Genomic DNA, 14958 nt, shown 5'->3' on the forward strand with positions numbered 1-14958 from the left:
GCGGAGTATGCGCTGATATGAAACTTCCTGGCAGATTAAAACTGTGTGCCCGACCGAGACTCGAACTCGGGAGCTTTGTCTTTCGCGGGCAAGTGCTCTACCGTCTGAGCTACCGAAGCACGACTCACGCCCGGAACTCACAGCTTTACTTCTGTCAGTATCTCGTCTCCTACCTTCCAAACTTTACAGAAGCTCTCCTGCGAACCTTGCAGGACTTACACTCCTGAAGGGAAGGATATTGCGGAGACATGGCTTAGCCACAGCCTGGGGGAGGTTTCCAGAATGAGATTTTCACTCTGCAGCGGAGTGTGCGCTGATATGAAACTTCCTGGCAGATGAAAACTGTGTGCCCGACCAAGACTCGAACTCGGAACCTTTGCCTTTCGCGGCCAAGTGCTCTACCATCTGAGCTACCGAAGCACGACTCACGCCCGGTACTCACAGCTGTACTTCTGCCAGTATTTCGTCTCCTACCTTCCAAACTTTACAGAAGCTCTCCTGCGAACCTTGCAGGACTAGCACTCCTGAAAGACAGGATATTTCGGAGACATGGCAAGGTTCGCAGGAGAGCTTCTGTAAAGTTTGGAAGGTAGGAGACGAGATACTGGTAGAAGTAAAGCTGTGAGCACCGGGCGTGAGCAATGCTTCGGTAGCTCAGATGGTAGAGCACTTGCCCGCGAAAGGCAAAGGTCCCGAGTTCGAGTCTCGGTCGGGCACACACTTTTAATCTGCCAGTAAGTTTCATAGAAAGCATCTGTTTGCTAGTTTCAAGATTTATCTCTTCGATCATTAACGGGTACGATCTTCTTACAATCTTGCGCCCAATGACCGCAAGATTCGCGAAAGACGCAGAATGGTTCCTTTACACTAGTATCCTTCGGCGTCGATCTTCTAGATTTCGCTTGTACGTGAAGTGTGGTCGCTGTGGGAAGGTTACTACACGTGCTGGAAAATTCACCGCGTATCTTCTGCGTGGTAAGCGCTCCGTCGACTTCCTCGTTCAGAAACTCGAATAGTTTCAAAATGTCCCCTTCGGATATTCCCGTACGCTTGGTATGAATTATACAGCGGCGGCATATGTCATCCGGAATAACGCGTAAAATTGGGCTTGAATTCTTCGATCCTTGTTGCCATAACGCGCTCGGAGAATCCTCTTCGTTTCTGCGTACGTCTCGGCCGTCACCGCAATACCGTCCACTAAATGCTTTGGTTCTCCCGAGAGATAGCCGCGAAGAAAAATGTTTATTGGAGTTTCAAAATGTTTATTAATTGTAGTTACTGTCGGATCGTTGTCAACCGACTGCTGAAACTGCTTCCAGAATCGGGTCCATGTCTCGATATCGCCTGAATAAGGCTCAAGCTCGTTCGGCGGAAGTTTTTCTGAAGCTGTGGGAACAGTCATTGTTACAGATTGTACCGGTGAATTGTCTGGAATCTTTATGTCTGCTACCGATTTCGCAAGCTGTTTCTCTATTTTCCATTTCGTGAGACAATCGAGAAATTGTGAGTTTCGCGGTGTCTATATAATCTTCGCATTTAAGAACATCTTCTTCGTATTCGTCATCGTCTAACAACTCGTGAATATCTTCATCTAATTTAACGAGGCGGTGCAGAACGATTCCCAATCTGTCATTGTAATATTTATAATCCGCGATTTCCGATGTGTCTGCAACCTTGCAACTTCCGATAAGAGTCGCGTAATGTTTGCTCTTTCTCTTATACGTTTTCTCTTTAGAGAGTGCAATTGTGCTTCTGGTTTGCGGTCTGTCATATCCACTCCGTCCGATTACTCGAAAGTTTAAAGCAGTGTCGGCTAGCGATCAGCTGGTCCTAGTAATACGTTATCTTTGGATCGCTAGTCGAAGTAGTTCAATTGATGGTCGCTGGATGGAAGCACTAGTCATAAACAATCTACAGGCGTAGCGTAGGATCTGATAATTCGTTAAAGCGCTAATCGAACAGCTACAACAGCAGTACACAGCGGCAATAATGTAATCAGTTGCCTTTACAAATGGCACTACAAAACATGTTGCGTGATAATTCAATTGAACTTAGCTGTGTATGCAGGCGGTTGTCGTCGAAGAGCTTGTTGCGTGATATGACAAATCACTGCAGTAAGACCCCTCGTAGTATTGCGGCGTGACGTGCGTCCAGAATTCGGGGTTCACAACGGCAATCGTGGAAATTGTCTCCCGGGTTTCGGCACCAAATTGTTACGTCGTGAACCACAGCAGAGCAGCGATTAGTACTCTAACAACACTTTATTACATAGTCACAGAACATACAATACAACTAGTCAAAGATACAGTGTCCTAAGAGTAAACAAACAGTCTCTCACTTGCCAGAAGTACATCACTCTGTGACAACAGATGTGACAACTATAGAGGAATCAGCTTACCTGACACGACATGCAAGAGTAATGAATATGAGATTAAAGGTTATAGCCGATAGTTTATTAGGCGAAGAACAAGTTGTATTTCGGTGGGACAGATCGACGACAGATGTAGTATTTGTAATAAAACAAATACTCGAAAAACGAAGATAGTATAATAGGAAAATACATTTAGCATTCAATGATTCTATTAAGGCATTCGATAATGTTGACAGTGAGACGTTGTGGAACATTATGAGAAAAACAGGATACCCGCAACACTTAAGAAAAGTTTTAAAAAGTCTGTACACACACACGATTGTAATTGTAGATGTAAGTGGCAGTCCGACGCAGCCTGTAGCAACAAACGAGGCAGTAAGACAAGGGTGCAGAATTTCATCGATACTTTTTAACATTAACTTAGATGACACAGATTGGAAATGGAAGGAGATTTTTGACAAAGAATTAAAATTAGCCGTAATTCCCACTTAAATTGTCTTTTATATGCGACCGACGCAACACTGACAGAGAATAATGAAGAAGACCTATAAAGAGGAATAGGTTTATTAGGTAAGGTTTGTCAAGAGCACCATATGACAGTTTCAGTAAGATAACAAAATCAATGGTTTTCAAAGTGAAACACCCCCTATGGACGAAAACTGTGATCAAAAATAGAGCAATAGGAAAGATTTAGCTTTTTAGTTATTTAGGATCTGACTTTATATATGACTAAGACATTGATATGAAATTAGCAAAGTTTGGTATTATATGTAGAACAATAAACAGATTTCTAAAAAGAATAAAACGATGAAAGAAACAAGATTGTAGTTTTGAAAGACAATGGCAGTTCCGATGCTTGTTTACAGAAGTTTATCTTGGTTTGTAAGCAAACATATAAAGAAAGTCGCATGTAGGCGTGGAGCCGAGGTTTATAAGAGCAGTAAACGAATACACAAGGCCCGACAGATTTAGAAATTTGGAACTTAGGGTAGAGCTGAACATATTTAACATCCTGAGTAACATTCAAGAAAATAGAAGAAACTGGAATGACCATCGTGAAACAATGGGTGGAAAAAGGTTACCTCTCAAAACGTGACGATTTAAGCCAGCTGGAGAACACAAGGAAGATTGAGGAAGCGATTGGCAATGAAACAGACAAAAGAAAAAAGAACCTAATGCTTGAACAGATATGATGAAGTTTAAATATATCGAGAAAGTTTACCATCTCCATGACGCTTTCGTGGAATGTGAAACTGAGAAACAGTAACAATTATTACTTTTTAAAAGTGGTGATGAAGAGAGTTATCAGAAACCCATGACCACCACACATAGGAAACTGAATGACAGGTCGACCGAGACATATGCAGCACGAGAGAAAACTTACGTGACTGATGAGTTTACAAATTCGACTTCAGATACTTCTCAATGAAGAAGTTACTGTAAAATGTATGTACACTTCTTTTATTTTTAAAGTTAACTTAATTTAGTTTCACGCAGCCTTAAAATAAAAGACAAAATGTTACACATTACACTGATTCATGCATTGACGAATGTCTTCGTCAGTAAAACTGCGATATGGAGTGTTCTGTCACCTCTCGTTCTATGGCACGCCTACGCTTTTCGGTAAACAGGTATCAACGTACTCGCACACAAACTACAATGGATTGTGTAATAGGTAGTATGTCACAACCTGTTTCCAAATAACACTGTCGTTGTCGCTTCATGGACATTTCGTTCAGCAAATATTGGATTCAGATTATCAAAGTCTAGTTGCCTTGCCAAATTAGATTCAATTGCCAATGCCCCAAATTTGTCACACGTTGTTGGTGGATAGTTGATCTGAGACAGATTTTATCACTGTACAAATTAGCAGCAACATATCTGACACTGAATAAACTTGTGTGACCTTCTCTTGTCTTGTCTTCTTCATCTCCTATTTTTCTCTTCATTGTCTCAGCTTGAGTTTGGATTCCATTAGGTTGATATCACTTATATCAAACTTGAACTTATACACACAAAAACTGCAACTGTCAGAAGTCTGTAAAAGAAATCACATTTAATGCTCCAGACTGAGAGGTCTTGAGACAAGGCTGAGGCACACCGCAGTAAGGTCTTGGCATTGCTACATATGAGACAGTAAGCCTTACGGTACAGCTGCTCTTCGGTAGTTCCACCCTTTTCGGTGCAGCTGACAGCTAGCAGGTGTGCGCGAGGACAGTGATAATTAGAAATAGCAAGAGGAATCCTAGCGGTGGAATAGTTGCTGTAATTCCTTAGTTTTCCACTGGTGGATGCTATCTGCCATTGACAATAAGATAACTCGGGAATTAGATGGCACTCGGTACATGTATTTTGTTGTTCATTCATAGAACAGCCAATGTATAAGTGAACTGCCACGTGTATCCTTATGTTGGTGGAGGCTTAAGTACAGCATTTCTGACATGGCAACACTGACCTCTGATGTGATATGATGATGATGAATGTTGTTATTTTTGGAGACGTTCTAAAACCCAATGCGATACAAAATATATTTTACAATAGCAGTCTGGTATTGGCCAACACAACACCCAGGGGGATGTGAGAGATTTGAGTTCCCCATGAGCCCTGGACCCCAATCATATGGCCAGGGTACCATTGTGAGTGCAATTCACACACAAGCAGAAGTACTCATGGAAATGGATAGAACATGTGGGTTTGAGTGAAACTGAACACGATCTGTTCAACGAAGAGGATAACAAAAATGAATATGAGTTTCAACGATGTCCATACATTTACATTTATAGAGACATTTGTGAGGATAACTGTTTTTCAAATATTGGCAGCCCCGTTTGCTGGATTTCTGAACAATTAGAAAACAAACTTTAACAGAGTCAAGAGTTCACTACGAGAGGCACAGCAAAGCTGTAAGAAAACAAAGTTTGCTATTGTCATTTAAAGCTGGTGATATACAGTTTACACAAAGGAGTCCTGTGTGAGTTAAAGAGCATTTCGCTCTGATTTAAGTATATGGCCGAAAGAGACAGCCTTCCAGGAATTGTGAAACGAATCCTGTCGTCCTTTGTGTGCCACAAAGAGCACAGATTCGCCACGAGATGGGAAATCTGCAGGCGAGTATTGCGCTGAATGAGACCAGGCTGATCAGGCATGTGCGCTGTATTGTGCGAATGAGACAGACGGAACCCACATCATAAGGAAACCCCGTAGCAGCTGTTTGTGCCCCGGAGACGTAGCAGTGTTAAATATGGCGGACATAAGATCGGCCATAGAGGGAAACATTTATGAAAACTGTTTAATTCTGTAATAATTCAGGGAATGAAGCCACACTGATTTTAATCTTTCTTAAATATTATGGTGATCCCAATAAAACTTGAATGTTGATCATATCTATAATACTTTAGGATTTACTGTTAAAGTGAAATTAACAACTTTTGTAACAAAAACCTGAATGCTAAAATGTGAACGCATTGGTCGATCTTTACGATCGACATTTGATATAAAAGAGCATCATTAAATGATGAATGTTATAAGTATCAACTCTTTAACTTATTTGTTTAAAAGATATAGTAAATTTAAATTATCAGTATTTTCAGTTAAGCCATCAGATCATCCTTTCCTCTACACAAAACACATTGAACGATGACAAGATGATACCTTTTTGAATCACTAGGTAATAGCATATTGTTGTAAAATTAAGTGCATAATAGATACTTTTGTTCTTTATTTATTTATCAGAAAGCACATTGGTGCAAGGCTACTGGCCTGACATACAAAGTTAAGAAGGAAATCGTACTGGTTTTATGTAAAAGAATTTAACATTGACTATGTAATGGATATTAGTGTTACTTTACTTAGAACGTGAAAGTGGTCAAGCTTTGATTATTTAAATATGTCAAAATGTAAGATAATGTAGAATAAGGTGCAGCCAGCCAGATGGACAGCTTCAGGGAAGGGAACTGCACTAGTCGGTTGAGTGACGGCGTACGGCATGCGGGAGACGCGAGCGAAGACGGGCATAGGGAGAGTGCGAGTCGAGACGCAGAGGCAGACAGTTCGGCTGGAGGCACCAAAATGGACAGTCTTGGTCTAGACACTAAAGGATACAGCTAGGACTGAGACTAGAAAGCGAACAGTCTGTTTCCAGGCAGCTAGGAAGTGAAGCGACTTAGAAAATTTCGCGTTGTGCAGTATAGCGGGACTTAGTCTCTGAGTGGAGAGCAGCCGCGCGCCTGGTGTGAACACTTATCTTTTCACGTAGATAACTTGTATTTCGCGATAAGACTGTGAATGATCGAACTGTGTCAAATGGTTATGCCCTCGCGTGTAACATTAAATACGACCGATTTCGCCATTAGTTTGCTTTCTGAATAAACATTATTCTAACCAAATCGCAACTGTGTGGCCTACATCGTTTATGAGTGGTTAATTTAGTTCCCCATATTATTATTACAGTTATTGGCTGTTATACTAACTTTGTATGTTTCATACAATTTCGCAAACTTGCCATCAGCCGTACAATTTAACCAAAGGGTCGCAAGTGTCTAAATTAGGACATGTAATGCGACACGTGCTATTCAACCCCTGGACGAGTTTGAGCCAAAACATTGAAAGATGGCTTTCATTTGTGACATTAATTTCGCAGATTATTCTGCATATTTAGAGTAAATAAACCCATATAATGGTTAATTAGTCTTATTAGGTGGATTAGAAGAGAGATACGTAATGATTAAACACGTGTCTGAAATAATACGGGCTTTGGTAATGATAATATTTAGTTGCATGCTGTAGGTGTAAGCAAACTGGATTTGCCAGTGGGGGTGTGGAGGCGAAGACCGGTGAGAGCCGGAAGAGCGTTGTGTAGGGGCCACTCAGCGAGGGAGATGTGGGAGGCCTTTGCAGCGTCGGGATTGGCTGATAAGAGTTTGGCTGCAAGATTGTCGCAAGAGCATCGTGCAGAGGGAGGCAGTGGAGAGCGTCTTGTGCCGTGAAAGCGGACAGTCGCAAAGTTCGGTAGCTCTGAGATAGGGACTTAGATTCTGAATACTGTGCTGCGTATGATGTAGAGTCTGCAGTTGCAGTAGGACATCAGCGTCCACGATAGGATTTGCATTGACTACTAGTATAATTGCAGTTGATCCCGCCTTATAGGCTGGCAGTCACCATTGAACGTAGTCAACCAGTGCACACAGCTATCATACTGGTACTGCACGTCAGTACAAGACACACTGGGCTGCACCTTAAAGGTTGTTAAGCCAGACTTGAAAGCGTTGTATACCACTTAGAGGAAATATGGGGCTTGTAGTGTTAGCAGTTTCTGAGTAGTTTATTCTGCTCAAGATATTTGAGAGACTTATCCTAATTTTTAAAAGACAAAACTAATGTGGCTGCTGTGTAAGCAATAGCGATCTTGAGGGAAGCATAAATTCATTTTATGTCATGTATTTTGGTGTGTATATGGCCTAAAGCTATTGTAGCTCTGTTTCCATTTTCGTTTTCTGTGCTGCAGCCTGTATATTTTTTTGTGTTCATCTGTCAAAATTCTATCTTTCTACGATTTCTACCCAATCTTTCGTAGGAAGTGACAGCAATGAGCCGAGAATTTTATCATTAATTAAAACCCTACATCAACTAAAATAATTTTTCAAAACACTGAGTTACTTAGTGTCACTTATGATGCCATATCTGTCATTTTTCGTGTGATGTGGAAACACCTGCTACCTGTTTTGACTCGAGTCCTGCTCTGTGACTGTCATGCATTTTGTAGGCCACCTAGTTGTCCTACTAAAGATAATTTGTCGTGATAATGGTAATAAAATTTATGTTGTGCTGTGAATTTTAATGGTTACATTAATGACTAATGATTTGTTACTTTTTCTGTCTCAATTATTCAATAATTTTTTTCTGTTTTTAGTTTGGTTAAAGTAGATGTATGAGTACTTTATACTTATGCTAAGGACTACTGTGCAGTATATTTTTGAGTGAGTCTGTTGTGTCTAAGGATCTGTTGATAATGTAAGTTGATAGCTAGAAGAATGGACTTTTTTATTTCTATAATGATGACGTGAGAATTTAATATGATGACTAATTTACTACTCATAGTGTGAAGTGATATGTTGCAAAGTCATGATCTGTACTTGTTCTCCCTATGGTGCACCATTTTCACTACAGTAGACAGCTTTTACTGGTCGTTTCTCTGGTGTTTTCAATCAGACATGACGCAGCAAATACATGCAGACACAACGACAGTAGGGAATAGCCACTGCAGTGGACTGTGTGCACTTTCACCCTCCAATTCCAAAGAGGCGACCATAAAGAGCCGACCACTGCAGTGTATCTTCTGCGCCGAAAGGGTAGAGTGACTACAACCCCGCACTACCCTGTTATGCACATAGTGATGGTCACTGGAATTCCACTGCCCCCAAAAAACTTACTACCAACATCTACAAGCCCATCTGTTGTGTTTGCACTATAGAATAGTAGCAAACCTCTAAGGATATATGTTCATCAGGGGTATACACCACAAGCGTTCGCTGCGCATGCAGACATTCCATTCATTTAGCGTAATGATTACCTGTAGTGCCTCGCCCGTTGACGGCAGTAATACTTGAGCCGTGAACCACCTGTCACAGCAGTTAGTGAGAGAAACATCTTACGACCTTGTTATGCTGCAGCTCAGCCAGCACTGCCGGAATGCAACATTAACGCATGCAACACTGACGCCACTAACAGAAGTGAAATGTCCGCAAGAAGTAAAGAAATCCACGTCGTCTGCTTTTCCTCCCTTATTTTTTTCCTCATGTCTGACAGGCTTCGGGTACTGTATACATTTTCAAGCACAAGTCTATTCAGCGCAAGAATTAGTTAGAACTACTTTTTGCGTAATGAACGTTACAATCAAGTAGCAAATATAGAGTTGTAGGTCATGTAACAGTCCTGTATTTAAAAAAAGAAAACAGCACGCTGTAGTACAATCTGTTCATACAGTGTTCTAACGTAGTCGCACAGCGGTTAGCACACTGGATTCCAATTTGGGAGGACGACTTTTCAAACTCGCGTCCATCCATCCCGAAGTAGGTTTTCCATAATTTCCCAAAATCGGTCAAGGCAAATGCCGGAATGGTTCCTTTGAAAGGGAACGGCCGATTTCCTTCCCCATCCTTCCCAAATCCAATGGAACCAAGGATCTTGCTGTTCGGTCTTTTCCCCCACAGCAACCAACCTTCAACCAACCTATAACGATAAGTTGTACGCTTAGTGGTCAGTCGCTATTTGAATGTGCCGTAATAGGGTACCATCAGTAAAGCAAGTAAAAGTGCCTGAAATTTCGAAATAAAATGAAAAACTAAAGCGTCATATTTTCTTGTGTTATGAAATTCCCATTCAATGAGATTTACAGTTCGGAAACTGCGTATTCATCTCCTACTAAAATTTATTTGTCATTCTAATTAGTATTTTGTTTGCTCACTAATGTCCTTCGTAAAAGAAGGAGTGTGACGTTTCTACTGAAATAGTTCAAACGTATTTTCTGGTAAGTAGCATGAATGCAGTGATTATAATGACGACGATTATCCATGTGTCACCAAAACATGACAGCAGAGCCGGCCGGCGTGGCCAAGCAGTTCTAGGCGCTACAGTCTGGAATCGCGGTACCGCTACGGTCGCAGGTTCGAATCCTACCTCGGGCATGGGTGTCTGTGATGTCCTTAGGTTAGTTAGGTTGAAGTAGTTCTAAGTTCTAGGTGACTGATGACCTCAGAAGTTGAGTCCCATAGTGCTCAGAGCCATTTGAACCATGACAGCAGAATTACTTACTTTGTATTCTTCGTGGCACAAATTACATATAAAAAGTTAATTTGAAATAACTATACAACTAACCTTCCAAAATGAATTGTAGCTCAAATAGCCGTTATTTAGGTATAGTATGGTGATAAATAGGCAAAATGGAAAGGTTAAGGAAAATCATTTAATCAAGGTATTCCAGAACGTATTAATTTTGAATTTCTGACAGAGACCATTACACACTATAGATTCGTTGTAGAATCGGTATCTTTTTCACAATACAAGTTAAGAAAAGTTTGGGTACAACTTGCGAACATACTAGCAGTTTAGTACAACTGTGTCCCTGAAGACTGCAACACTATTACTGTTAACTGGCTCAGTGCAGAACAATGTGAATACACAATACTTGATATTAAATAGTTTCTGCCGTCTGAATACCTGTATTCTGTACTAACATATGTCCTTATATGTAATAGTGAACCAAAATGTTGCTCTTGAAATTTTCCATTTAACCAAGTTGCAACTATTACGAAATTGTTTTACTGTGCTTATTACTGACACATGATACGTCTTTACGGCAGCAGGTTGTGCCAAAAGGTCATGTACGGTTCGAAAAAGTTAGTTCTGAGGCGAAGAGGTCTCGTTATCTCCAGATAGTAAGGGGATGTTTTGTCGTACTCCTTCCAAGTCTCCGTTAGTGTGGAAGTCAGTTCCGGGGTTGGATTGCTGAAACAATAATAATTACATTATCGGACGCTAATTTTGATTTGCAGGAATCTTATGAGAGTATCGATTAAATTAACATCATTTCCACTTTGAATAGTACGGTGAGCCATGGACGATGAATTCATATGGACGTGTTGTTGAACTAGCGCAACAGACATTTCATATCATCTATAATCTGAAAAAATGTAAATATATAGCGTGATGATTACTTACTCATATTTAGCAAAGTTTGTAAACATAGTTATCATCTGAGCCCGGATTATACCTCCATCCGAATCAGGATCCAGAGAGTTTGATGCGTGCATGTATTGCACCTGATCGGAGTGAGCTGCACCTGAAAGTAAGTGAAAAGGATGTAAGAAAAATGTAGTGCAGGTTTCCTACATAAGTTTACTCATTATGTATTTGTCCGGCACTTGAGATAGACCTTCCCATTAATTTCGGCGATATTCATGTTTGTTACTGGACTTACAATTTCCCTCACCCATACGCGCATCACCTCACAATAATAGGCTTTCAAATGACTCACGAAAGTTCTATCCAGCGGTTGCATCTAGTGGGAGGCATGAGGAGGTAAACACAAGGTTTCGACATAGTTTCGCGTGCGAGATTGAGGACATCCAGAATTCTGCAGTGGCCCATTATCTTTTGTCTAGCATCTTTAATTGCTGTTTGCATAGCAGATACATCCCACTTCTTTCGAGCTCGTGAAGTCATTTCAGAAGCAATTCCTATAAGTGAAACAGGTTGTGAAAGTACGGTACAGATATGGAGTACTTGGATACAACTATGGAATACTAGTGTTACATATTAGTGACACAGCCACCCTAATATTCAGAAACGCAAACAAAATCGAAAATTAAGTTTAAGTAGGCAACAAATACACCATTTTACGGCTTCATGTATTCGCTAAACGCCTATTTACAAAATATATTAATAAGTTATGTGTTATGACAAGAATGAAGCTGTAACAACTATGCCTCCTAGTGAATTTGTTAAAGCGGCTACACTCACACACAATGGCTGTCGACTGTAATATGAATGCGTCCCAAAGCAGTCTGACAGTTGCTGAACGTAGTTTTTAAGTAGGTAACCGAAGTACAGCACTTAAAAGGGGCGAATTAATAGTATTCCATATGATAGCCCCATTTCACATTTTTACCCGTTCCTCTAGTAGTTACTGGGCAGCTGCGACGAACACGACCAAATACATTGATGACAAGTACGAAGGACTACATGCAAGAGGAATCGGCAGGGTGTGGCAGTAATAAAATATCATCCATCATGAAATGGATTCTCTCGGTGAATAGGAGTCAAGATCGTGTCTGTACGCAATGGTACTCCAAACTGTCACCAACACAGTTCATTCATTACACATCGCTGGAGTGAAGACGATGACATGCGGTCAGCCTAGTACTTTCAAGTATTAATGCGATCTTGACTCCAACATACGCAGCTTGGCTGTGGAGTTTTAAGTATCGTCTCGAAAACTTCAACTGCGAGCAGGAAACTTGGTTTTAGTCCTTCTCTAGATTATCATCCTTCAATGCGGCGCATTTTTCCAACGACAGATAACTTGGTGGAGACCTTGAACGACATCATAAATTTTAATTTTTTTTCGAAAATTTTGCGTTTGTTGATGTCGATAATAACCTGTTTAAAAAAGATTGTAACAGTATTGCACTATCTGTGAACTGAAGTGACTGAATGCTTTGTAAAAAGACTAACGGCAAAAAAAGAAAAAAAATTGGAGGAACGAAAGTTGGTAAGCTTGTTCCTACACATGGAAGATGATGTCTATTCAGATTTCACGCCAGTTGTGAGAGCGTGGCGCTTGTAGCGCCAGTATGAGGATGCAGAGCAGGGCATTAGTTATCTTTGAGATTTGGCATCTACGTCTACATGGTTACTCTGCAATTCACACTAAAGTGCCTGGCACAGAGTTCATCGAACCATTTTCATACTACTTCTCTACCATTCCACTCTCGAATTTCGTTTGGGAAAAAGGAACACCAAAATTTTTCCGTTCGAGCTTTGAGTTCTCTTATTTTATTATGATGACCATTTCTCCCTACGTAGGTGGCTGTCAACAAAATATTTTCTCATTCGGAAGAGAATGTTGGTAATAGAAATTCCTTAAACAGATCTCGCCGCCAAGAAAACCGCCTTTGTTTCAGTGACTGCCACCCCAACTTGCGTATAATATCGGTGACACTCTCACCCCTATTGTGAGATAACACGAAACGAGCTGGCCTTCTTTGCGCTTTTTCGATGTCCTCCGTCAATTCTACCTGGTAAGGATCCCACACCACGCAGCAGTATTCCAGCATGGGCAGACAAATGTAATGTAGGCTGCCTCTTTAGTGGGTTTGTCGCATCTTCTAAGTGTTCTGCTAACAAAACGCAATCTTTGTTTCGCCTTCCGCACAATATTATCTATGTGGTTCTTCAAAGTTAATTTGTTCGTAATTGTAATTCCTAGGTATTTAGTCGAACTGACAGCCCTTAGATTTTTGAGATTTATCGTATACCCTAAATTAATATGATTTTGCCAATTTCCATTTTTCGCGCCATACAGAAATTCTCTCTAGATCAGTTTGCAGTTGGAATTGATCGCCTGATAATTTTAGTAGACGGTAAATTACAGCGTCATCTGCAAACAATCTAAGGGTGCTGCCTCAGATTATCACCTAGATCATTTATGTCAATCAGGAGCAGCAGAGGGCTTATGGCACTACCTTGCGGAACGCCAAATATCACTTCTGTTCTACTCGATGATTTACCGTCTATCACTACGAACTGTGACCTCTCTGAGAGGAAATCACGAATCCATTCACACAACCGAGACGATACTCCATATGCACGCAGTTTGATTAAAAGTCGCTTGTGAGGAACGGTATCAAAAGTCTTCTGGGAATCTGGGAATATGGAATCTATCTGAGATCCCTTATCGACAGTACTCATTACTTCATGGGAATAAAGAGCCAGCAGTATTGCACAAGAACGATATTTTCTGAATCCGTGTTGGTTATGTATCAATAAGTCATTTTCTTCAAGGTGATTCATAATTTTCGAGTACAGTATATGGTCCAAAATCCTACTGAAAATTAAGGTCAGTGATATGGGTGTGATGAGATGTTATTCAAGAATGCTTTTAAAGCTAGAAAGACACTATTACTGACTCCCCAATGAGTTTGAACGAGATGGTGTAAGGGTGCAAAGAGAAGCTGAATGTTCCTTCCGCGACGTGGAAAGGCTTGGCCGGAATGTATCCACTGTATGTGTTTGGTGGGAGCGGTGATCTCAGAGAACCTCCATGTCGTACTACCGAGATGGGAGGCCATCATCTTGGGCGTATGGCTCTGCCGCATCGTACTGGATCTGCGTTGGGATGATTTAACATAGTGACGCTAGATAACCACATGTGTTTTATAGAACAGTTGAGATGTCTAAATAATTAATTAGAAGGTCAGTTGTGAAGGCCTATATATGAAATTAAATTATTTCTCCTTGTAGTTGCCAGTAATTCTGAATTACTGTTTGTCTACGTGCTTGGCTTCTTAGCTTACAATTAATATTATAATCGACATGTGTCTGTGCAGTTGTAAGTTTTATCGGGTTCGTTATGGACTATGGCCTCATTACGTCTAAAAATGGAGTGTTGACAACCTGTTTAGGATGTTACTTTGCAGCAACATGTGTTTTATAACAATTTAAATCTGAAAATAAGACCTTATTTTGTGTGTGTGTGTGTGTGTGTGTGTGTGTGTGTGTGTGTGTGTGTGTGAATAACAGTTTGACACTTAACATAAACAATGAATTTCTATGTTGCTGACGTATTTGTAAGACATTTTAGACGTTGAATTAACATTTTGACTCGTGGCAAACATCACAGGATAACTCAGATGTGGAAATATTTGAGTTTCCACCATGCATTACACCAAGTGTAGAACTAAAAATTAAATGTCACTCACTTGCTTAGAATTTTGTATTTCAATCGAAAGTGGTCTGTAATAATTTTGATGTGAAAATATCGTAGGGCAGGGCCGGCCAAACGCTGTACAGTATGCAGACGTGCGGAAGCG

The 14958-nt window shown here is 40.6% G+C and overlaps 1 protein-coding gene across 1 annotated transcript in view; it reads right to left on the minus strand.

The window, feature by feature from the left end:
* Positions 1–10309: 10309 nt before the first annotated feature.
* The window catches only part of LOC126320815 (esterase FE4-like), a 60310-nt gene continuing 55661 nt past the window's right edge, over positions 10310–14958 (minus strand). The window contains exons 10-11 of the mRNA XM_049994124.1: positions 11087–11207; positions 10310–10873 (exon numbers count right to left, since the gene is read on the minus strand). Coding sequence (XP_049850081.1) covers positions 10720–10873; positions 11087–11207 — 275 coding nt within the window. The 3' untranslated portion in view covers positions 10310–10719. The remainder of the gene's footprint in view (positions 10874–11086; positions 11208–14958) is intronic.

Source organism: Schistocerca gregaria, chromosome 2 (assembly GCF_023897955.1).
Source record: "Schistocerca gregaria isolate iqSchGreg1 chromosome 2, iqSchGreg1.2, whole genome shotgun sequence".
NCBI classification, from domain to species: Eukaryota; Metazoa; Arthropoda; class Insecta; order Orthoptera; family Acrididae; genus Schistocerca; species Schistocerca gregaria.